A 22,254-nucleotide genomic window follows, 5' to 3' on the forward strand; every position below is an offset into this window, starting at 1 on the left:
CTATTCCTTTGTAATTTCTCCTGTCTCCTTTCAGCTGTAGAAAGCAAGCCTTTCTTGATGGTTTAACGTAAAAGCACAGCTAAGTTGCTCAGATGATTATTTCAAAAATCGTGAATGAGTCGAGCCCAGTCTAACAACCATGTAATGAGGGTTTCCTTCTCTTTTTGCATTCTAGAACCCAGGGTATCCACTCTTAATTGTCCAGGAAGGCTCCTTCTTGGGCAAAGGTGCGAGGTCTTCCGGCGCTGCCATGGAGGAGGAAGCCGGGGAGGCGCGGGAGCTGGCCAGGTCTCTCGCGCCCAAGGACTTGCACTTTTATCACATGGATCTGTATGACTCCGAGGACAGACTGCAGACCTTCCCAGCAGAAAACACTGGGATAAGAAGAGACGCAGTCCAAGCGGAGGTGATCCACGAGCCGAGAAGAGCAGGGAAAGGTAAGACACAGCGAGACCATGACGAGGACGCGGACGACCTTGTCCACTTGTTCGCACTTGACGATGATCATGAGTTAGGCGGTGAGTGTGTGGACGAAAACATGCCCAGAATAGAGGTTTCGGAATATCCTTCGTACATGCTGGCGAGGGGAGAAGCCGCCGCCGAGCAGAGAGACTGGAGACTCGGTGGAGACGCCGCCGGGGCTGGGGGCCCGGGCTGCGGAGGGTGGGGCTCCCCGGGCCAGTGCCAGGACTTGCGGGAAGCCTACAGCTACGCCCGGGGCCGCGCCAGCGAGGAGTACGCGTGCTACGTCATCCCGGAGGAGGAGGACGAGGCTGCCGACGTCTTCTGCGCCACTTGCAAGACTCCGCTAAGAGCCTCGGAGGAGGCTTTCCACCAGCACCAAGACCACGAGGTGACGCCCCTGGATAAAGCGCTGGAGAGCGCCAAGGTAAGGAGCTCTCGTCTCCTGGGTTCTTTCTCCGGATACTGCATTTGTTTCTCAAGGATGCGGGCAGGGCATAAAACTAAGATGCCTTCTGCAAAACAGAGAGAGAAGATGGAGCATTAACTGGTCCTCTGGCGGCCCTCTGTTTGATAGGATGAAATCCACAGAAACATGTACAAATTGGAAAAGCAGATTATCGAGATGGAAAACTTTGCAAGTCACTTGGAAGAGGTTTTCATGGCGGTGGAGGTAAGAGCACGCTTGATGGGACACACTCCGCCCCCACTGGGGACCTGGCAGCAGCCGTGCCTGCGGCGAGTCGGAGAACCTGTGTCGCTGTTGCGCCCCCCACCCCGGCCCCCGCCCCCTCAGCCCCGTGGGCACACGCCTCGTGAGCCTCTTCCCTGTGGGCTGTGCCTGCTGGACTGCAAGCTGTCCTGGGGAGGCGGGTCGTCTGTGTGCAGGTCCCCAGCCCTGCTGCAGCCGGGACTCTTCCCAGGGCCACCGTCCCTGGGCCCCCACCCTGTCGCCGAGAGGCGTTCTTTCACGCCGCTGTTGCCTCTGTGCCCCAAGTGTGCCCAGCGGGTGTGGAGAACAGCACCGTGAGGCCCTTGCTCAGCCACACCACCCAGAGGAGGCAGACCAGGGCCGAGGCCCGGGGATTTGCTGCTCCCCCTCTTCGTGGGGACACTCTGCTTCCGCGATGCAGCCTCAGCCCGCACCAGCAGGAACTCCTCTTAGGAATTAGCTAAACCCAGGCCCCTTTCCCAGGAACCTAGACCTGCCTCACCACACCCTTAAAAGTGAGGGGAGTTGTTCCTGCACTAGTGCCCTACTGAGGCACAAGCCCTTCCCCTCCGGTGCTGGGGGGGTGGGGGGGAAGCGCTGGTCAGCCAGGACAAAACGCTAGGCGCTCTGCTGCAGCTCGCTCGGATCAGAGACTCTCCCCAGGGGGAGGACGCTCAGCTCCTTCCCACTCAGCGCTGGGAGTCACCCACTGCTTTTCCATCCCTTCTGCCGTCCTGAGCGGGTCCTATGCACATAGAAGGTGCCAGTAAATACTTCCTGAATGATTGAATGAAAATGTCTCTGTGACCTGATGGGAATGACATCAGCCAGAACCCGCACAGCTCTTTCGGGCTCCCCATCTCAGTAAGGGGGACTGCAAGCTGATGTGCTTTAATTACTCTCTCTCATCCATTGAGCTCGGGAGTGAGGCCTGTCACAGCCCTCCCCCGGCCTTCCTGCATTATCATTCATGACACAGCACCATCGGGCCACAACCTTAATCCCCTTCCCCTTCATCTTTCTCTGGGGCGGTTTGAGGGCCTGTGTGGCCCCAGTGTTTGCATGACACAAACCCCAGGGAGCGGAGGTGCGTGCCCTGCGGGGTTGAGAGCTCCGGAGGGAAAGGTAGTTGGGAATCGGCCAGGGCAAACCTCCCAGTTAAGGTCCACGGTCCCTGGGGCAGGCTGAGTCATCACTGATGATCTCCCTGGTCAGTTGTCATGGTGATGGGAGGTTGCTAAAGGTGAGGGGCAGGTAGGGTGGGAGGGGCAGGTTGGGAGGGGGGTGCTGCGAAGTGCTTCCTGGAGAGAAATTGGACCTTTCTGTTGAGATGGTCCCTGGGGTTCCAGCTGGAGACTCCTGGTCCTCGCTCGCCCTGCGTCCACCCCAGCCACTTAGCGAGAGACGATAAGACAGTGGGGAGGGACTAGCACATCTCTGGGCAGGTAGATGTTCATGCCCCAAATGACTCTGTGGTTGACACACCCCATGCACTGAAATGGTGACTGAGGTCAACTGTCTTGCAGGAGAATTTTGGAAGACAAGAGCAAAACTTCGAGTCACATTATAATGAGGTCTTGGAAACACTTGCTCAAAAATACGAAGAAAAAATACAAGCTCTAGGGGAGAAAAAGAGAGAAAAGCTGGAGGCCTTGTACGGACAGCTGGTCAGCTGCGGAGAAAACCTTGGTGCCTGCAAAGAGCTGATGGAAACAGTAGAGGAGATGTGTCATGAAGAGAAGGTTGAGTTCATAAAGGTCGGTGATGAAGTGAGATGGCATTGTGGCTGGAGGGGGTTAGGTTGTCCCTTCCCTGCCTGGAAGTGTTAGCGTTGGCTTTACGGTCAGCATCCACGTGGCTGCACCGGATGTTCATGGTAATGAAGTTGCAATCATTGTCTGCGCAGCTTCACTGCGAGCACCCGTGCAGGCTCATGGAACCCCTTCCCTCCACCATTGCTCAGACAACACCAGAGTGTTTGCCCCACTGTCCTGGCTACCTAGAGACCTGGCCCCTTAGGTGGAGCTGAGCAAAAATGGTGCTCAGTGTTGTGGCTACCTCAGGTGGCGTGGCCTCTTGCAGCCCAAGCCCAGCGTGGTCAGAACCCAACAGCGCCACCTTCCTGCCATGCTTGGGGTGAGGACCCTTGCCCGAAGCTGGACAGCACGTCGGGAGGTACCCTTGGAGCCCTCCACGCTCAGACCTTTGGAACCAGTCACACAATATCACTGTGTCTCACGAACTTAATCCCGAGTGCCCAGAAAGTGATATACATGAAGATGTTCTTTTCACTGTTCTTTATGATGGTGAGAGACTGGAAACAAGCAAAATTCCCAACAATAGAGGAACGCTTAAGTAAATGACGGCATTCCCATTCAGTGACCTGGCCACAGTATTTCACACCGAGGGCCTAAAAGACCTTTTGTAATATAGAATGTGCTTATCTAATTTTAATGGGAAAAACTAGCAGTAGGAAAGGAAATGCACAGGCTTTATAAGAATGGTTGTGTTAAAGTGTGAGATATAGCTGACTTTTCTTTTTCCTAATTTCCATGGTCCTAAATGGTTTATATTATTAGAGTTTGAAAAAGAAAATTATTTCTAAATCAGCTTAATATTTTCTCCTTTTCTCCTCCTTTTCAGGATGCTGTAGCTATGGCTGATAGGTAAGACTTTTGTTCTGACATACATTCTCCTTCTGTTCCTTTCTCTAGATATCCAAAAAGACTCGGTGCCTCTTGGTCATATGCTCCCAGTTTCAGCTTTTGTGTCTGCCCATCAGATTTACATTGCACTGGCTTTAGAATGATGGTATGGGGGTCACAAGGCCCCCTAGAACTGAATCTCAGAATCCCAGGGCTGGGAGGGAGTATATGGCCAGGCCAGCTAGCAGGCCCGTGAGCCCCTCCCTTCGCCAGACGGACTGAGATCCCGTTGAGTCCCTAGAGCCCCCCAGCTGTCCCAGGAAACTGGGTGCTTCAGAAAACACATGCTATAGAGTCAGACAGGAGTTCAAATCCTGCTACCCCTGACCTTGGGCAAGTCCAGTCAATCTAGGACCTACCTTCTTCACCTGTATGTTTCGTGGGAATTGAATAAAACAGTGACTATAAAGCAGCATGACCACTGAAGCTTTTACCAATGCAGTGTTGAGAGATGGGCCCTAGCAAAAGATAGACCCAGTATCAGACTCTGCCCCTGCCACTTACAGCCCTGTGACTGCCAGGGAGCAGGGTGCAAGAAGACCCAGAGCCCCACTCCACGGCCCACGCTGAGCAAGCCGAGGGCACTTGGCCCTGTGGAGAGGGAGCCCTGAGTCTTGGGGTCTGGGGTGATGTGGGAGTGGGAGCTTCCAGGCCAGCACCTGGTGGGTCTTCGGAGGGGAGGATCTGGAGCTTGTCGGCTCATGCTGTTCCCCACGACCCGTCAGATGCACAATCCAATCCTGCCCATCCCCGCTGGTGACCTCCTGGGTCAGTCACCGGAGCAGACGGCAGAGAGTAGCCAGCACCATGTGAAAATAAAGAAATAAAAGTTCAGCAAAGAGGCCCTCCTCACTTATTACTAGTGACCCAGCTCCAGAGACATACCCTAAGAAGTATGTCCCCCATTCTTGTTTGCATGTCTTTTCTGTACCAACAGACTTGGAAAATTCCTGAAAACAAAAACAGACGTGGAGATCTCTGCACAGCCTGACTTTGAAGACCAGACCTTGGACTTCTCTGACGTGGAGCAGCTAATGGGCTCCATCAACACCATCCCAGGTGCGCACCTCAACCGTGGGGTACTTCACAGCGACTTCTGATTTCCCTGAGCTTTGCATTAGATGCTTTGGTGGCTTAAAAAATCATGAAGATTTAGAAACAGATCTTTTTTACCCCTCTAACTTCACATTTTTGTCCATATGGCTTGTAAGGGTGAAAACAGAAGTTGACCTCCCCGGGGGTAAGCACACACCCTCACTCTCCCAGCATTTGGTGCCAGACAGCCTTAAAATATTTTCTGTTCATAGCCTACCCAGATTTGTAGACACCTGCTCTCTTGCCAGATTTACCTCAAGCACATAGCCCAAATTTTATTTCCTTAGCCAGCATAGTGGTTAAACGATGAGCTTTGGAATCCTATAGAGCTGGTGGAACCCCAGCCCGGACACTTCCTAGCTGTGTGACCCTGGACAACTTACCTAACCTCTCTGAGTCTTGGTTTCCTCTTCTGTATAATGGACATAAAAATGCCTCGTGGGAGTAGGGTGAGAATTAAATGAGGCAATGTAGGTACAGCACATGGTCCCAGGTAACACTGAACAATATTACTGTGATTACTTATTTCTAAGAATAATTCTGGAATTCAGCTTTTTTTGACAGCTCACTTCCCCTTCCTCACCAACACCCAACAACATATTATAAAAATGTTATGTACATATCATTTTAGGTTTTTCCTTTACACAGATCTTTTAAAAATAAAAATGGAATCATTCTGTTTTGTAAACTGCTTTTTTAAAAGCAAAACAATTATAATGAATATTGTCTCACACTGATAAATTCTTCTACAACCTCTTTTTAATGGCTATATCCCTTAATTTGCTTACTTACTCCTCAACTATTGGACGCTGGGATGTCTCTGGATGAACCGTAATGAACATCCTTATCCATAAACCTTGGGGGCCGGTCTTAGGCTCACGGGGTCAGGGGGGATTTCTCTGAGCCGTGGGGCCCATCAGATGGTCCTTTTCCCTTCTGGGGACGGCCCTGTGGAAGGAGAGGCACCATCGCCCAAGTCAGTGCTGGGGACACACTGACATTGCCCTTCCCTCCCGTGTCCACGTCCCATGCAGCCCACCCCCTCCCGCTCGCTTCCGCAGCCTCTCAGCCACCTCACGGGCTCCCAGGCCACCTCCCAGAGCTACCTCTCCAGCTGGCGTCTGTGTGTGGCTGGTGGGTGCAGGGAGGTGGGGTGGTTGGGGGAAGGGGGCTTGGACAGAAGCAATACCCAGAAGAAAAGAATTAACTCAGTAGGTGGACCCAGAAGTTGGTTCCGAAAAGCACAATCTGGCCCAATCTTCTCTCATTCTTATGAAGGGACAGTTGATGGGAACCCAAGGAGAACAGGGCGTCCCTGTCAGAGGCGTCTCATCCCTGTGCTCCCTCCAGGCTGCCGTCCTGCCTCTGTGCAGGCCTGCGCGGGTCAGAGGACCCACACCCAGGACAGGCCTTGCAGACACTTCCCTTGGCTGAGGTCCAGTCGCCGGCCCCTCCCCGAGCTCGTGCAGATCTGCTGAGGCAGGAATGGCCGTGCTGACCGTCGCTTGCAGGCTCAGGCAGCCACTTGGCCAGAGGTCCGGCCTTCCCATCCTCGTCTGCCCTGTGCTGCCTTTTCCACTGACACAGTCCATGGATGCACTGGGGGGTCAGTGGTCCTGGAAGAGGGGCCACCCATCCCATATCTCTACTCCAGGCTCCTCCTTTGTGTTTTCCTCCCCCCTTTCCCAGCTCCTTCTGCTCCAGTGATAAACCCACAGGCCCCCAACTCAGCCTCAGGTTCCTCAGTCCGAGTGTGCTGGAGCCTGTACTCCGACGACACGGTGGAGAGCTACGGCCTGTCCTACCGGCCGGTGCGGGACAGCTCCCCCGGGAAGAGCCGAGCAGGTGAGGCTCTGCCAGGAGCAAGCCCTCACCCCGGAGCGGCTGGGGCCCCTCAGGGCCGTGGGGAAGGTAAAGGCGGGATGAATCTGCACTCCAGGCAGCTTGGAGCAGCTGTGACCTGGGAACCACCCGGAGGGTGGGATGGGGGCAGGTGAGCGTGCGGAAAGGGCTGGGCTGTTAGGGCCTCCCTGCCAAGGACCCCAAGGCCAGGCCCAGATGCCCAGGGTGTCTCTACAGGCCCCAGGGTAGAGCTGTCCTTGGGATGAGCCTCTGGCCGCACTGTGTGCCGGGAGGGTGGAGGAACTCCCCCTGATAAGGCCCAGCTGGGCTGGCTGGGTTCCAGCAGATAATGCCAGGGGAGGCTGGCTCTTCCCAGAGCAACCCGTGCTGGAAGGAGCTGGAGGGTTACTCTGCACACCCCGTGAGGTGAGCTGCCTCTGCAGCCTGGACGGGCTGCCCAGGTCCACACTCCCAGCTGGAGCCGGCTCCTGGGATCAGCCCCCAGCCTCCGCCGTGGGCAGCCCTGGGCCCACCATCTTCCCAGGGAAACGGAGCTGGCTGGCATGGGGCTCTGCTGGGCCGGTACCTTCCCCCACCCCCCGTAATAGACAACTTATCCTGTTGAGAAGGAGGTCAGACAGCTCAGGAGTCACAGCTGAGCATCTGGAGGAACCAGGGGATCCCCACCAGCCTGGCAGGGCCTATCCTGGGTACACGGGCTCAGACTGAGTGTGCTGGAAGTGGTCTTGGAGATTTCCACCTTATAGATGGGGAAGGTGAGGCCCAGAGAGGGGTGACCCACACCCAGGGCAGGACTTGCAAACCCTGGGGACACGGTGTGTGATGGTAGAATCAGGACGAGAATCAATTGTGCAGGCTCCCTGCCCAGAGCTCTGCCCACTGTACCAGCCCATGGCGGGGTTGGGGGGGGTGGTCCTGAGGGCCGGAGAGGATGGTTTCTCTGCCCAGGAACCAGTGGAAGGGGAATTCTTGAGGAAAGCAAGAGCAGTTTAAGTGATGCTGAGGAGGGTGAGGGTGGCCAGAATAAAGACTAGAGAGAGCATGGACGGAAGGGGGAGAGGTCACAGGGGGGCTGGGGACGGGGAAGTCAGATCTGATCAGGCACAGCTTTTACCCTGCATCAACCGTGCGGGCACCTGGAAGCCACTGTGCCGGGCTGTGGCCGCAGTCTATGAAGAGCTTTTCCAGGGACTGCTTTGTTATAAAGGAACTGGCATCAGAGGGGGGGTGAATGAATCATCACTGCCTTTCAAGGGTCTCAGAGGTTTGAGGTGTATCAGTTAGATCTGCTGTGTAACAACACACCACCCCACAACACACATATATACAACTTACGGGCTAAAAATGACAAATACTTCTTATCACTTATAATCCTATGAGTTGGCTGGACAGCTCTCCCGGTCTGGGCCAGCTTGGGTAGGGTTGCTTGGCCTCACGCCTCTGGGGCCTCGGCTGGGATGGCAGAAAGGCCTCTTTCCACGCAGCCTCGCCCCCAGGAAGCTGGCTCGGGCTTGTCCACGTGGGAGTGTTCCCAGTGGCAAGAGGACCGCACCCCTGCCCCCAGCCACCAGCACTTCCCAAGCCTCTGCCTGCTTCTCAACTGTTAGCATCCCACTGGCACAGCCAGTCCCGTGGCAGGATTGTGGGAAGGGAGCCACTTCACGTCGCAGAGGCTGTGCACGCCGTGATGGGAGGAGTAGTCTGCAGGGCAGTTCAGCTCAATGAATTCAGAGCCACTTGGCCTATTTTCAGGATTGCATTCTTGTTTTTTTTTCCCCCAGAGTTTACAATGACCGTCAAAGAAACATACTGCACAGTGACAAATCTTATGCCAAATACCCAGTATGAATTCTGGGTCACGGCTCAGAACAGGGCTGGCACCAGCCCCGCCAGTGAGCATGCTGTGTACACGACAGGTAACGGGGCCGCTTGTTTCTGTAGCAGGACCCTCGTTCCAGGAGACACAGGAGGCACACCTTTCCAGGCGTGCCAGGGCTCCTGGTTCACTGGGAAAGGCAGGGACTGCTGAATGTTTTCTTCTTTCACCTAAGACACCAAATCTGTGCTCCCAGCAAGGCAGGGATGTCCTCTCATAGTTGGTCTCAAATATTGAAAAGCCCTGCCCTGGGTCACAGCACCATTGGAACCTCGCAAGCATCCCCCACTCCAGAGGCAGCCGAGAGGGCTTCCTGCGTCCTGGGCTACTCGGGCTGCTGCGACAGGGTGCACGGACTCAGCGGCCAGGAGGCGATAGGGGCTTACCCCCCACAGTCTGGAGGGGAGAGTCCAAGATCAAGGCACCGGCAGAGTCGGTGTTGGTGAGAACCCGACCTGGTGCATGGACGGCTGTGTCCTCACGAGGGAGAAAGAGGCCGGGAGCTCACTGGGTTCTCTTTCATGAGAACCCCTCTGCCCTCATGACCTAACTGCTCCCAAAGACTCCAGATACCATCGTACTGGCGAATGGACGTCACATATGCCTTAGGTGGAGGCGGGTGGGGGGCACAAGTATTCAGGCCGTCATTGCACCTGGTGTGTTTTTGCGTTGCACTGAGCCTCTTGGGGGAAAAGTAGCTGTGATTTTGTCCACACTCTGGACAGGTTGGCTGGATGTGAAGGGAATCACTGTTCCCCCCTCTCTCCTGCCTTTAGCACCTTCTCCCCCAATTATAAAAAGCAAGGAGATAAGGAGCTGCGAAGAGGCTGTGCTGATTTGCTGGGCTTCTGGGAACCTGAACCCTGTGGACTCGTACACGGTGGAGCTGACCCAGGCAGAGCTGCCAAGAGCTTCGGGTGTGACGGAGTGAGTGATGGCAGCACTTCTGGGCACAAGAGGCCCAGACTCCTGACTTGGTGGCAGCTTAGGAAATGTCTGTGGTCTGGAGAGAAGGGCGGAATTTGTGACACACAGGAACCTGGATTTTAGGTTGCTTAGTTTTCATGCAAAGTTGCTGGAATGTTGTTGCTTCGAGTGAACAATGAGCAAATGAGAAGTGAATGAAAGGTGTGACCTCAGGTTTGCTTTTTTATCCCAACTAAGGTTTCCTATTCATCCATTCAAAAAGCATTGATGGCCCAGAGAGCTGGACAGAGCTGCGGAGCTGACAGTCGAGTGGGGGAAAACAGACAAAAACTAGAAAGTAAAGAAATGCATAAGATACACAGTACTGCGAAGGAAAAGGAAATGCAATGGAAGAGAGAGGGCAGGGGCGGGGGGCTGCTTTGGAGAGCAGGGACAGGTAGACCCGAGCTGAGCAGCGGGACGGACTGAGCCCTGAGACTAGTGGGCGCAGGGTGCTCCTGGTCGAGGCAGCAGCTGGCCAGGGCCAGGACTGAGCCAGGTGTACTGGGGAACCGAGAGAGCCACCAGCTGGCATTTAAGGGAAAGGGGAAACGTCGTGAGGCAAAAACAGAAAGGGCAGCATTCATTGTGCAAAGAACACCGTGGCCTTGGTGGAAGGCTGTTTGGCGGCGTACATCCACCCCTGGGTGGCTGGAGGGGGTCACAGCTAGGTGAGGGCAGCACTCTGCCCCGAGGGCCTGCCGACCCTGGGAGAGTGCAGCTGTGTGCAGTGTGGAAGCGTGGACACCCCTCTGGTGTGCGACCAGGCAGTCCAGAGCGTGAGGAAAGGAATGAGCCAGCCAGGCTGCCCCGGACCCACCTGCAGGTCCAGGGCCCACCTGCCGGGGAGCCCAGAGCACACCAGAGGGACGGGGGTCAGGCCAGATGTTGGGGGCAGATTGCAGATTCTGCTATGCTAAGTGCTGGGCTTGGAACCTGGCCTCTCCCACCCAGTCATCTGTTCAGGGTAGAACGCTGTGTGCAGCCATATCGGGCTGACCTTGGCTGTTTACTTCTGGAGATACACAGGAGGCAGGGAGGTCCAGTGGTTCTGGCTACCAGAATAATGCAGATTTCCTTTGCAATTTGTGCTGATACTTTAGGAGCACCTGACACCTGGGACCAGCCCACAGTGGTGGGGGTCATCAGAGGCCCATCAGTGACCTGGGTGATCTGGGGTAGGGCTTCTCTCCCAAGGCAAATCTAGTCATGGCGTCCCATTGCTGTGAAGGGAGAAACTGAACCCCTTCATGGGCTCTGGCCTCTCCCTGCTCTCCAGCTCATCCCATACCAGCCTTTCCTCACTGTCTGGCTCATATTTTAGTTCCTTCTACTTCCCAGGCTCCTTCCTGCCACAGGGCCCTTGCACCTGCTACTTCTTCTGTATAGGAGACTCCTCTGTCCCCTTCCTGTCCAGTTACCTCCTAGTCATTCTCCAGGGCTCAGCCCAGCTCTTGCCACTGCACACTCCACAGGGCACGGCCAGCTTGTCACATGGCCATCTTACATTTCCTGCAGTGATGGATTGAGGAATGCCTCTCTTCCCCTCTACTGTAAACTCTATGAGGACAGAGACAGCATTCCTTCTCCCCAGGGCCTCCCTATATGGCGCCTGGAACCTAAGGTGCTTAGTTAAGCCTTAGCGAGTGAGTACGTAAAATGCCCTGTGGCCGGGAGCTGCAGCCTGAGGGAGGACCTGCATGCTGGCCTCGTCAGGCGAGGGTGTGGTATCTATAAATGGGCATCACCCTGAAGGCTTCTTCTCCCCCTGGACTGAAAGGAGCTAAGCAGCTGCAGGATGCCAGACAGCAGCAATTACGGGCTGCTATTCCTGTATAGCCCAGGGGCAGCTGTCCTCCAGGGGGTGACTGCAGCGGGCCTTTCAGCTCTAGCCCGGCTCACTTATTCATAGACACACGCCGAGGGCCCAGCACTGTGCTTTGGTATGTGGTCTGGCCCTGCCCTCAGAGAGGGTATGACCTGCCAGACAGACAGAAACACGCTGGGTTCGCCCGCCCGCACGCCTCCACTGACGTGGCTCAGACACATGCACACAATGCTAGTACCAGGGTGGGGAGCCTGGGGGGCAGACGGCCACAGACACGAGAGGTAATGGGGAATGTGAGGAGAGGCCTGGCTGTGCTGTGGGTGAGAGGATGGGGCGTGAGACAACTAACACCCTCATCTTGTAGAGGGAGGCCTGGAGTGGCCGCCCTGCCACGCCCCACAGTGACCGTGGCTCTGCTCCCCTGCCCAGGTCTGTTGTGGGCATCCCGACCTGTGAGGCCCTGGTGCAGCTGCAGCCCAGGCAGAGCTACAGCATCTGTGTGCGTGCCCTCAACATGGGGGGCCCCAGCGCAAGGAGTGAGCCCGCTACCGTCTACACCACAGGTCAGTGCCCTGGGCCACACACTCTCTGGGACCCACGGTGGCCACTTTGCAGCAGACCAGGGCTGCATGTCATCAGTGGAAAATACAGCAAGTCAGGTCGGGGAGTCAGGCAGGGGCCACAGGCTCGGAGACCAGAGCCCTGTGGCTCCAGTTTACAGATGGGAGACCAAGGGCCCGACCGTGGCTGCCTGGCACCAAGGGGCTTTGTCCTCGGGTGGACCAGGGGCTCGTCACATTGGCCTGGTGGCTCACACAAGGCGACCACCACCACTGGGACACGTCTCTGCGAAGCTCCCAGGAAGGGCCGTTGGCCTCGGCTCATCTCCCCGTCTCTGTCTCAGCAACCCCAGGCGCAGCTTAGACCTGGCTGCCCAGCCCCTTCCAGGCCCCGTCGGCCCTCGCGGGTGCCCACATCCCCAAGTCCAGCTCCTTCCCCTTCACACTTGGCATCATTGTGACATGGAATTATCACCTCTCGTGTCCAAATCCTGAGTTGGCAGAAACATCACTAGGAACACTCCCTACGTCTCGTGCCGTCCCAGCACAGCTGTGGCCCTGGGCTCTGACTTTGCCAAGGTGCCCTGAAACCAGGGGCTCCTCCCCACCTCACAGAGCAAGTGCAACTCAGGCCGCTGGGTGCGGGACATGCAGGTAAGAAGCAGGACCAGGGAGCCTGGGCCCAGGGGCTTGGGGGACAGCATATTCTTGACTGGGGTCTTCCACGAAGGGACGCCATGCCATCTTGTCATTCCCAGGGCCAGGAGGAGAGGTGTAATCCGCACTTCTGTTCCTTCCTCATAGATGGGACAAACAAGTCCAGTGGCCACCTCAGGCCCCAGAGCTGGGATTAGGATTCAGGGTTCCCTTTGCACTGGGCTGGGACCTTCCTTTGGCTGACTGATGCTTCTAATTCTCTGAGCTGAGATGGGGCTTTGACATGGCAAATTCCACCTGTTTCAATAACAGGGAACAGAGCAAAAGGTACAGCCAGCTCCTGAGTATTCAGTCATCTCTGCACAAGTTTGTTCAAATAGTTTGTTAAGAGTATATGAATGAAAAACTTAGCATGAATCAGCAAAAACATTATATATTTGAAAATGATCCTTGCTTGGGACTAGAGAGCAGGTAGTAAGGACACGTGTCCGTGGCAAGGTGGGAGCCCCCTGTCCCTGGCCATCAGCTCAGTAGCAGATAAAATGTCCAGCAGCATCGGATTGTGAAGGTGATTGTGACAGCTTGATGGCAGTGCTTGGACTACGGTTTGGGGCAAGAAGAGACAGAATGGGAACCTAAGAGGAACTTGGCTAAGAGACAGTAACGGGAAATGAGTTACTATGTTCCTAAATAAGGGATTTCTTTTACTAAATAAACTTTCGATCATCTATTCTGTACCACTTTTTGATGAGCTTTGTTTTAACCATGATTTGGGGATGGCTAGATTCTCCTTCCTTCTCGCTCTAGTTGAAAGAGGAATGTTGAATTTTGCTGACCTTTGCCAACCTGATCGTTAAGAAGTCTCTTTATTCCTTTCTCCTTGGCAAGTAAGTTAGAAATTCCTGCCCATGTGTTGGCACTTATATAGCCTTGTGGTGGAGGGCACCGCCTCCGGGGTCAGCTTGGGGTTTGAATCTGAGTTCTACCGTTTGCCGGTTGATTTCTTAACCACTCTGCCTGTTTTCTCATCTACAAAATGGAAATAACAGCACCTGTTTCTAAGGGTAGTTGTGAGGACGGAATAACACTTGCAAACTGCTTGGGTCAGAGGTGAGCACACGCTGCCCGACCCGCGCTGTTACCATGAGGGCTGTTAGGGGGCCAGAGCCAGGCTGCACTGAGTGTAGCGGGTGGGAAGCTCAGCGGCCTCACCCTCCAGCGATCAGCTTGGTGTTTCCTCACCACAGGCAGCTACTTCCCCCTGAACGAGCACACCTGCCATCCCTGGCTGACCATCTCCGAAGACGGGTTTACAGTTGTACGAAGCGAAAGGAAAACAGGCGAAAGGGAGCCGCTCCCCAGCAACACCCGGTTTACCAGGTATTTATCAAGTGCTCACCAGAAGGCTCTGTGGGCCTGCCTAACACATGCTGTTATTCAGGAAAACTGGGTTACAGCACATGCAGCCTCGAAGGGGGAAAGAAATCTTTTTGCTTTTGTTTCTCTTGCCTGGGGAAACATACACCAAGAAATTTCTAATAGTGATATTCAAGAGATCACTGCCTACATTTTCTTCTAGGAGTTTTATGGCTTCAGGTCTTATATTTTGGTCTTTGATCCATTTGGAGTTTATTTTTGTACCTGGTGTGACACGATGGTCCTGTTTTCCCAACACTGTCTATTGAAGAGACTGTCTTTCCCCCATTGTATATTCTTGCTTCTTTGTCATATGTTAATTGACCATATATGCGTGGGTTTATTTCTGGGCTCAAAGAGGCCCACTTTGATATCCTATCACCAATACATGTCGCCCTGTGAAACACCATGCTGTGTGCTGGGGGAACCAGATGACCATGCAGTCCCTGCCAGCCTCACTCAGGCAGGTGGGGGAGACACACACTGAAAGGTAACGTAGAAGAATGAACGAGGCATTGTAGGAACCCCGCGGGAAGGCTTCTTGGAGGGGCGTGGTCAACAAGGCAGACTGAGTGCCCTGTACATGTACAAACAAGGGCAGCCAGAGGATCAGATGTTTGGAAGCAACCAGCAGTTTACTGTGTGTCTGCAACATAGGGTCCATAACGGAAGAAAGGGAAGACGAGGCCCGGAAGATGGCTAAGGTCCAGTGCGAAAGACAGTTTGGATTTTATCATTAGGTGGTGGGAATTATTGGAGTATTAAAGTTGGGGGGGGTGACACGCCCTGCTTCCCATTTCAGAAAGATCAGTGTGTGGCAAGGCATAAGCTGGGGAAGTGACAGGGGGACGCAGATGGGAACAGACCAGAGAGGAGGTCATGGAGGCTTTGACTGAACTGGCAGTAGGGTGGCTGAGAGGAGCCAGTGGATTCAACACATGGCACATAAAACAAGCAGGAGGCGTGGCCAGCTGGCTGGGGGCCAGCAGGAGAGGGCCGGGTCAGGGCCGCAGTATCGTGGCCATTTTACAGCATCTCACCAAGAGCAGGACATGTTCCCAGCTTTCCGTGCGTCATCTCGGTGCATCACCGCGGCGGCCTGGGAGGTCCCTGTTACCAGTCCCTCTGGACAGCGAGGAAACTGAAGCACACAGAGAGGAGGTAATTTGCCCGATGGCACACCGCTGGTGAGCGCTGGAGTCACAACTAATCTAGAAGCCCGGTGGTCACTCCGTTATTCCTGTCTTTTTCTGCTTTGGGTTTCTGGGTAGACAGTGAGTCTGTTAACCAAAACGGAGAACACATGAGGGGCACACACCCCTCCCCACCACAGCCAAACACAACCTTCGGTAGGCAAGGGGGCAGGGGTGCCATCACGGCAGTTTGGGACATGGTGAACTGGAAAAAGGTGGCGGAAACGTTGAGTCTGGAGCTTGGAGTGGAGATGGCATTTCATGGAGAGCAGGGTTAACTGCGTGCCATTTCCTGCCCAGAGCTTTGCTTGGGCTTCCAGAACTTGGGGTTTGGGGAGCGAAGATAAGGTGTCCACGGCAGCTGAGTAACTCTGCCTGGCGAGCTTGGAAGCTACATGGAGTTCGGAGAGTGGAGGAGGTTCCTGCGGTAGGCAGAATATTTGCCGCGGAGACACTGATGCCATGTCCCCGGAAAACCCTCCTCTGCAGGGGCTTTACTGTCGCAGACACGGCACAACTCTGACCGTTGTCTGTACAGTTGTTCCCAGTGGAAACTCAGAAGTAGGTTTTGATCATTTGTGAGGAATTTGCTGTCTTGCTCTTCGTGGGTCGGCCTCGAAGTCGGAGCTCGCCTTCCGCCTGCAGTCCCCTCTGCCCCCATGTCACCTCGGAGGTCCCCCGGGCTGGCGTGCTGACGGAAGCCAGCATGGCATGGTTCCCTTGACTACGCTGAGTTCTGTGCAGTCTCAGTTCCTTTCTTTTTTATGAACAAGGGAATCAAACCTCATATTTTTTTTAACTAAAAAGCTCAATCATGTTTAAAAGAAAGCTATCAGGGCCTTTTCTATCCATCTGCCCCTCCTCGGCCATCATGGGCCTGAGCTGGGAGCTGGGGGGGGTGCTGCTCGGAACACCTGCCGCCTCATCTGAGGCCACCTAGTGACTGACAGTGAGCGCACCCACCCACACAGCCGGGCTCAGCTCACCCCAAATCACACAGCTTCCACTTTCTAAATCCAGGTGTGTTGCTGTCATGGGGAACCTAATCCCAGTCCAAGGGCGCCACTACTGGGAAGTGGAGGTGGACGCGTGTTTGGACTACACGGTGGGGGTGGCCTCTGAAGACGTCCCTAAACAGGAGGACCTGGGAGCAAACTGCCTGTCCTGGTGCATGAGGCACACGTTTGCCTCGTCAAGGTAAAGTGCAACCTGGATCCCAAGATTGAAATTTGCTTCTGAAGGAACAGCAGGACGTTTTCGCTCGCAGTAATCAAGGCCTACAGTATGTTTTATAAAATATTCTGAAAAGTTTCAGGCCTTGATTACAGCCCCTTTCCTATTCTGTGTGCTATTTCACATTGTCTATTTCTCACAAATGTATTACCCCATTTTTAAAAAGAAGAAAACTATGCCTCACAGCAGTTAGGGAATCCATCCAACCCGAATTCAGAGCTGGGACTCGAACCCAGGCAGTCTGGCTCCAGAGATGACATTCTTAACTGTAAGCGATTGGTTTTCATTTACACTCAACTTCAGTGTTATTAAATGGACACAGTTTGACTTGAAGCCCCAATCCATCTTTTTAAGTAAATGTGCGCAGAGGCTTAATAGTCATGGCTAATTCCAATTGCTTCTGCTGCTAAGTACTCTGTCCTCTACATGTGAAGTAGATCCAGAAAGCTGGGGAAATGCCATGAAGCCCAGGACAGTGACACCTTCAGACTCAGAGGAGGCCATGGCTGCAACCTCCCTTCATCTCAGTAATTGCAAAAACACATTTACCACACCACTTTCCCAGCACCCCTTGCACTGTGGGGCGTCTGATCCTTGTTGGCTTGCTGAATCCCATTAATGTTTCATCCGGTATTTTATGACCATAAGCCTCCATTGTGGTTGAACATTATTTGTCCTGCCCAAGTGTTAAGTAGGAAGACCAACTTCCTCCTTATAAGATATTTAGGCTAGAGTGGACTTTACTAAACCTCAGACCCAGCTTGGGGAATGCAAGAAATACCATGCACTGAGCCAAATACTTTATTTAGAGATTATACCTGAAATAAAACAAAAAAGCAGTCTCCTCTCCTACAACGGTAAGAACAAGGGGCAGGGAAAAACTGGGGAAGCATTAGGGAAGAGAAGGAGTCTGCGTAACAGGAAGGGCCGAGGTCAGAAGACAGGTGGGAATGAGAGAGAATGAGAAGGAAGGGCAGACAGCCGAGCGCTGGACCTACAGCGTTAGTTTCTTACAGTCCCATCTGGAAAGTTATTATGAGACAGTGACAGACAGTGACTATGGAGGCTGAGGGTGACGCATCCTAGCTGACGCGTATGCATCTCGGCCAATCAGTGGTGAGAGGTAAGGTAGCACGAAGGGCTCGTTTAGCTTCTGATGGTTGCGTAAAGAACAAAAGCTGAGGGGAAGATAAGGTGAGATGGGGTGGAGACAGATGGACGCTCTATTTAGATTGTACACCGTGTTCATCCCAGTCGTGTGGGCCCTTCAAACATCTGTTGGTAGCAGGGTTAGGCAACGCCCGGGGCTGGTTTTGGTCCCAACCGTTTTTCCAAACACACAGGATACTAAGCAGGGCGAAAGGCTGCTGGAGCTTTGCAGCACTCAGTGGGCACAGGCCTCAGGTCTGCGGTCTAGGAATTGGCTTCCTCGTGAGTACTTGCACCCAGATCATACCCAAAGGCCCATTTTGTCACATTGCAGATCACGAGGCTTCCCGTTTCAAATGCCTTTATCATAAAGGAGTTACACATCTTGACCTTGAACTCCACATTTTTAGAACATGTTCTGTTTCTATACAAATTTTGATGCACTGTAAGTTTATGATACTATATGTAATTTTGTTAGGTTAAGACATTGTGCAAAAAGAAAAGGGGTTTAAAATGTCTCTGAAGACAAATTTTAGAAAATAGTTTTGGAGATGGCCTGTTACTTGGTAGTCTTTTAATAAAAGAAAGTAACACAATCATAGGAAAATACAAAATGTTGTATAAATAGCCATCTACAGAATTTCTGAAGCTTTGTTGTATCAACATTTAAATTTCAGGCATAAGTATGAATTCCTGCACAACAAGATGGCTCCAGATCTAAGAATAACTGTTTCCCCAAGGAAGATTGGCATTCTATTAGACTATGAAAGTTCAAAACTGTCATTTTTCAATGTGGACATTTCTCAGCATCTATACACATTCAGTTGTCAGCTTCACCAATTTGTGCATCCCTGTTTTTCTTTGGAAAAGCCTGGGAGCCTAAAGATACATAATGGCATTCCAATGCCAAAGCACGTCACTTTCTATTAGACCATCCTATTCAAACGGCCGCTTCCCCCTTCTGTACCCCCTCAGCCACTCACGCCTCAGCTGGCATTCAAGCACCATGCACCCAGCACAATTTATGGCTCCTGCAGTTACCTGGGAGACTGGTGTGTGGACACTCACCTCGCCTGACCCGCACCCTGTCCTGTGCCCTGCCACCTGTGTGACACTAGGTCAGTCATGGCCAGGCTGGGCTTCAAAATGAGGGCTCAGACCCAGTGAACTCAAAAGGTCTTCCAAGCCGTCAAACTGTGTTGGTCTGTTTGTGTGTATGTGCAGTACCTGCGTCTCTAAGGCCTACAGAGCTTGCAGGAGAGAAAGGGAGGGGAAGACACACGGGTGTCACTGGCTCCAGCCGCCCAGCGCGCTCACGTTTCATGAGTCAGCCGAGAGGGGCACTGTGACACAGCATCTCCCATGGTGCGCTCGGTGACACTTGTCCTCTCCTTTATGGCCCTTACCCTGCTCCTGCTTTGAAATGGCCTCTATAATGCTGAATTCCATGAAGCAGGGACACCGTCTGTCTTGCTCCTCAGTTCCCACGGACTAACATGTAACAGGTGCACACCAAATCTTTGTTGAATAAATGACTGTTTTCATCCAGCGACTGCTCTTCAGCCTCTCCCTGCTCTCCACGTGAGGGATGGCAGGGCTTTCAAAACTGTAGCAGAGGACCTATAGCCAGGGGATGGAGAAAACCTGGAGGGGAGGTGCATCAAGGGACAGAAGGGCACCCGCGGCTTGATACACGACTGGGAAAAGTGGGACACTGCCACACACTTCCTCAGTCACACAGCAGCCTACACACGTGCGGTGCTTTCACTCCACGTGAACAGGGGAGGGCCAGGGAGGTAGGCAGGTCAGGAAAAAAACAGAAAACATCAGTTCCAACTGATTCTAGGAACTGTCCTGGCATGTAAGGAAACCAGACTTGAAATCAAAAGAGAGGTTTGACTGCTACTTTGTAGCTACTTTGCCTTGCAGCCCTAGAAAAGTAACTTAACTAGCAAACTTCCATTTCCCTTTAAACAAAGACATAGATAATACTTGTCTCATAGTATTAGAAGATGTAGCAGCAAACATGAGTGTGCAGAACAGTATGACATGCAGCAAATGCAGTTTCTTAAAACATCAGCCCACCAGAGCCCAAAGCACAGTACTGCCAGGAGAGGAGGTCCCCGCCAGCGGCTCTGGGCATCCTGCCTCCCTGCTGGGCCAACCTGTGACCTCAGTGTGCAGCCCCAGTGGCTGCATTCCTGGTTCTCCAAGTTCACATTTCTAGTTGCCACTTGAAACTCTGCACATGTGGCATTTCCAAGCTTATGAGATGTGGAGTAAGTGACCCCACTTGTGAAGCAATTCTCAGGCAATTTGGTATTGTGGCCCACAGATGCCTAACCAGAAATGCCTCTCATCACTTAACTGAAAAATCTTTCACTTTAAAACTTTCATGTTTTCCAGCAGTCTGACAATGAACACCTCTCATCTCACCTGTCTCAAAACTGCCTATTTGTATAAATAGCTCAGATTCCTGCAGCAGCAGCTCGCACAACATCTTACAGCTCGTTTCACACATGCACTCATGCATGCCTGCCCTGCCACACCAGATCCTACCCTGAATAAGGATAGTACAGCTGATGTAAACACATAAATGTTTCAGGTTATAAACAATTTAAATGTTCTTAGCTACTGAAACTACCAAGTAGGAAATCACAGATAAGGTATTTTTGAATTCAGGAGATATGAATGTGGAAAAAAACTCAACACCTACAAGGTTTTAATAAAACTTTACTTGACCAAGAAAAAGCCATCTAGAATTGGCTTTAACACTTAAAATCCACTGAATTTAAATAAGGCAGATGACCAACTTCAAGCATCACAATTATTCAACATGAGAGCTTTGGCTTAAACATGTCCTCATCTTCTACAGAAACAAAAATAAGTCTAGAACAGAATCATACAAAACTTGTGTTTTTTTGTAAAATTTCCCAATTCTTAAAATACCATCTGCTAAAACTAAATTTTAAAAAGGTGCAGGATTTACCTTGAGGCCATGTTCACCTGCTGCCTGCTGATAAATCAAATCTGTTAAAAAACAAACAAAAATTTTCTTTAAAAGTCAGACCATTGTAGCCACATTCCCTGACACTGGGCAGTTAAAACAGAAGATGTGGAAATCTATTCTTTTCTTAGCTTTACCTGTAACATGTCATAATTCTTGAGCAAGTTATTAATATAAGGTTGGCCTCCCTCAGCAAAGGGGAACAAGAATACATAAAACCACCACAGATGCTTGTGTAAACTAACATGGCTTTAGTAATTCAGAATTTAGGCACCTACATTAGATGGGTTTGGCTTAGGGACTTGGGATATACAAGGACATTGGTTTCGGGTAAAATTAAATTGCCTTTAATATGGAAAAGCGTATGTTTAATAACTGACTTGCTGCTGGTTCAAACGATATGCAATCATGTATACAGGCCCAATAAAGTTATTTCTGAAACACATCCTTGGCCATCAGTGTAAAGCACGCCAACGACACGGGCAAGGAGGCCTTTTTCTTAATACCTCCCATCTTCCAAAAGTTGTTAAAATCATAACCTTACGGCTCACACACTGGCAATGCCCCCAGCACAATTCACCACAAAGCATTCTGTATATGAGATGATGTGCCCACCCAGTGAGGTCTGGCTCCCAGGAAACTTGCTGGTCCTAAGACCGCGCTACAGTTAAGGTCCTCCCCTCCACCTTCCTCAACAACTTCAACTTCTAGTCACCTTCCTATCAATTAGTACAGTAAGATTCTCGTCGGTTCACTACGTCTTTCTCCACCCTTTCTCTTCTAAATGAACGATTCCTGTTTTCTGTAATAAGACAACAGAAAGTACGATTGATGTTGGTAGATAAGTAGGTCTTGAATTTTCTTTGCAAACAAGACCTGTTCTATCTACCTTTTCATTTAGGAGGCTAAGAGCAGAGTCAGCTTGACTTCAAGGACCCTGTTTTCTTAGTCTCCGGAGGACGTGCAGCCCGCAGCTCTTAGCTCACACGATCCCGGGTGGGCACGTCTCCCTCCACATCTGGCCCCGCCACAGCCCCGCGAGGTCGAGAAAGCTGAGCACGGCGCGTCAGGACGGCGGGCCCTCCCCTCTCCGCCGGCCCCCGCCGCACCCTCGGAGCCCGACACGGCAGCCAGACGGCACAGGACGCCGCCATCACCCACCCGCCAGGGCCCGGTGCCCGCCTCCCACGCCACAAGTGAAGGCAGCCCCGCGCCGCCGGCCTGGTCGCGACCCCTTCCTCCTTCCGGCGGAAGAGCCCTGCCGGCTTCCGGGCCGCGGGAGGAAGTCCCCCCCGCGACCCGGATGGATGTGTGGAGGCTCGCCGCGCAGACTCAGTAGGGTGTGGCGACGGGGGCCGGGGATTCTCAGGACGCGGCGTCTTGGTAGCGGGGGTCAGGGCCGCCGGGAGCCGGGGAGGCCGCGGACCGACCGGCGGGGCCTGGGAGAGGGGCGCGGTGACTCCCGTCTCCTCACACGCCCTCCTTCGGCCGTGGGCGCCGTCCGGGGAATCGAGGCGCTTTCCCCCGCTGCC

At 52.9% G+C, this 22,254-nt stretch overlaps 1 protein-coding gene, 1 long non-coding RNA gene and 1 other non-coding gene across 3 annotated transcripts in view; 1 reads left to right on the forward strand and 2 right to left on the reverse strand.

Annotated features, from left to right (window-relative positions):
* The window catches only part of FSD2 (fibronectin type III and SPRY domain containing 2), a 32,025-nt gene extending 13,357 nt beyond the window's left edge, over positions 1-18,668 (forward strand). The window contains exons 2-13 of the mRNA XM_037000528.2: positions 176-889; positions 1,040-1,135; positions 2,701-2,931; positions 3,818-3,840; positions 4,817-4,938; positions 6,664-6,819; positions 8,619-8,753; positions 9,490-9,640; positions 11,937-12,070; positions 13,972-14,104; positions 16,354-16,530; positions 18,393-18,668. Of these exons, the coding sequence (XP_036856423.2) occupies positions 251-889; positions 1,040-1,135; positions 2,701-2,931; positions 3,818-3,840; positions 4,817-4,938; positions 6,664-6,819; positions 8,619-8,753; positions 9,490-9,640; positions 11,937-12,070; positions 13,972-14,104; positions 16,354-16,530; positions 18,393-18,645 (2,250 nt within the window). The 5' untranslated portion in view covers positions 176-250 and the 3' untranslated portion in view covers positions 18,646-18,668. The remainder of the gene's footprint in view (positions 1-175; positions 890-1,039; positions 1,136-2,700; positions 2,932-3,817; positions 3,841-4,816; positions 4,939-6,663; positions 6,820-8,618; positions 8,754-9,489; positions 9,641-11,936; positions 12,071-13,971; positions 14,105-16,353; positions 16,531-18,392) is intronic.
* A 1,763-nt stretch (positions 18,669-20,431) lies between these two features.
* On the reverse strand, positions 20,432-21,972 carry LOC118968722 (uncharacterized). Its single transcript, XR_012127229.1, has 2 exons — positions 21,612-21,972; positions 20,432-20,745 (listed from the first exon to the last, which is right to left on the reverse strand). It is a non-coding gene; the product is annotated as an uncharacterized lncRNA (long non-coding RNA).
* LOC118968775 (small Cajal body-specific RNA 15) lies at positions 21,552-21,678 on the reverse strand. The gene has a single exon (XR_005056627.2).
* Positions 21,973-22,254: the final 282 nt, after the last annotated feature.

Source organism: Manis javanica, chromosome 18 (genome assembly GCF_040802235.1).
Source record: "Manis javanica isolate MJ-LG chromosome 18, MJ_LKY, whole genome shotgun sequence".
NCBI lineage: Eukaryota > Metazoa > Chordata > Mammalia > Pholidota > Manidae > Manis > Manis javanica.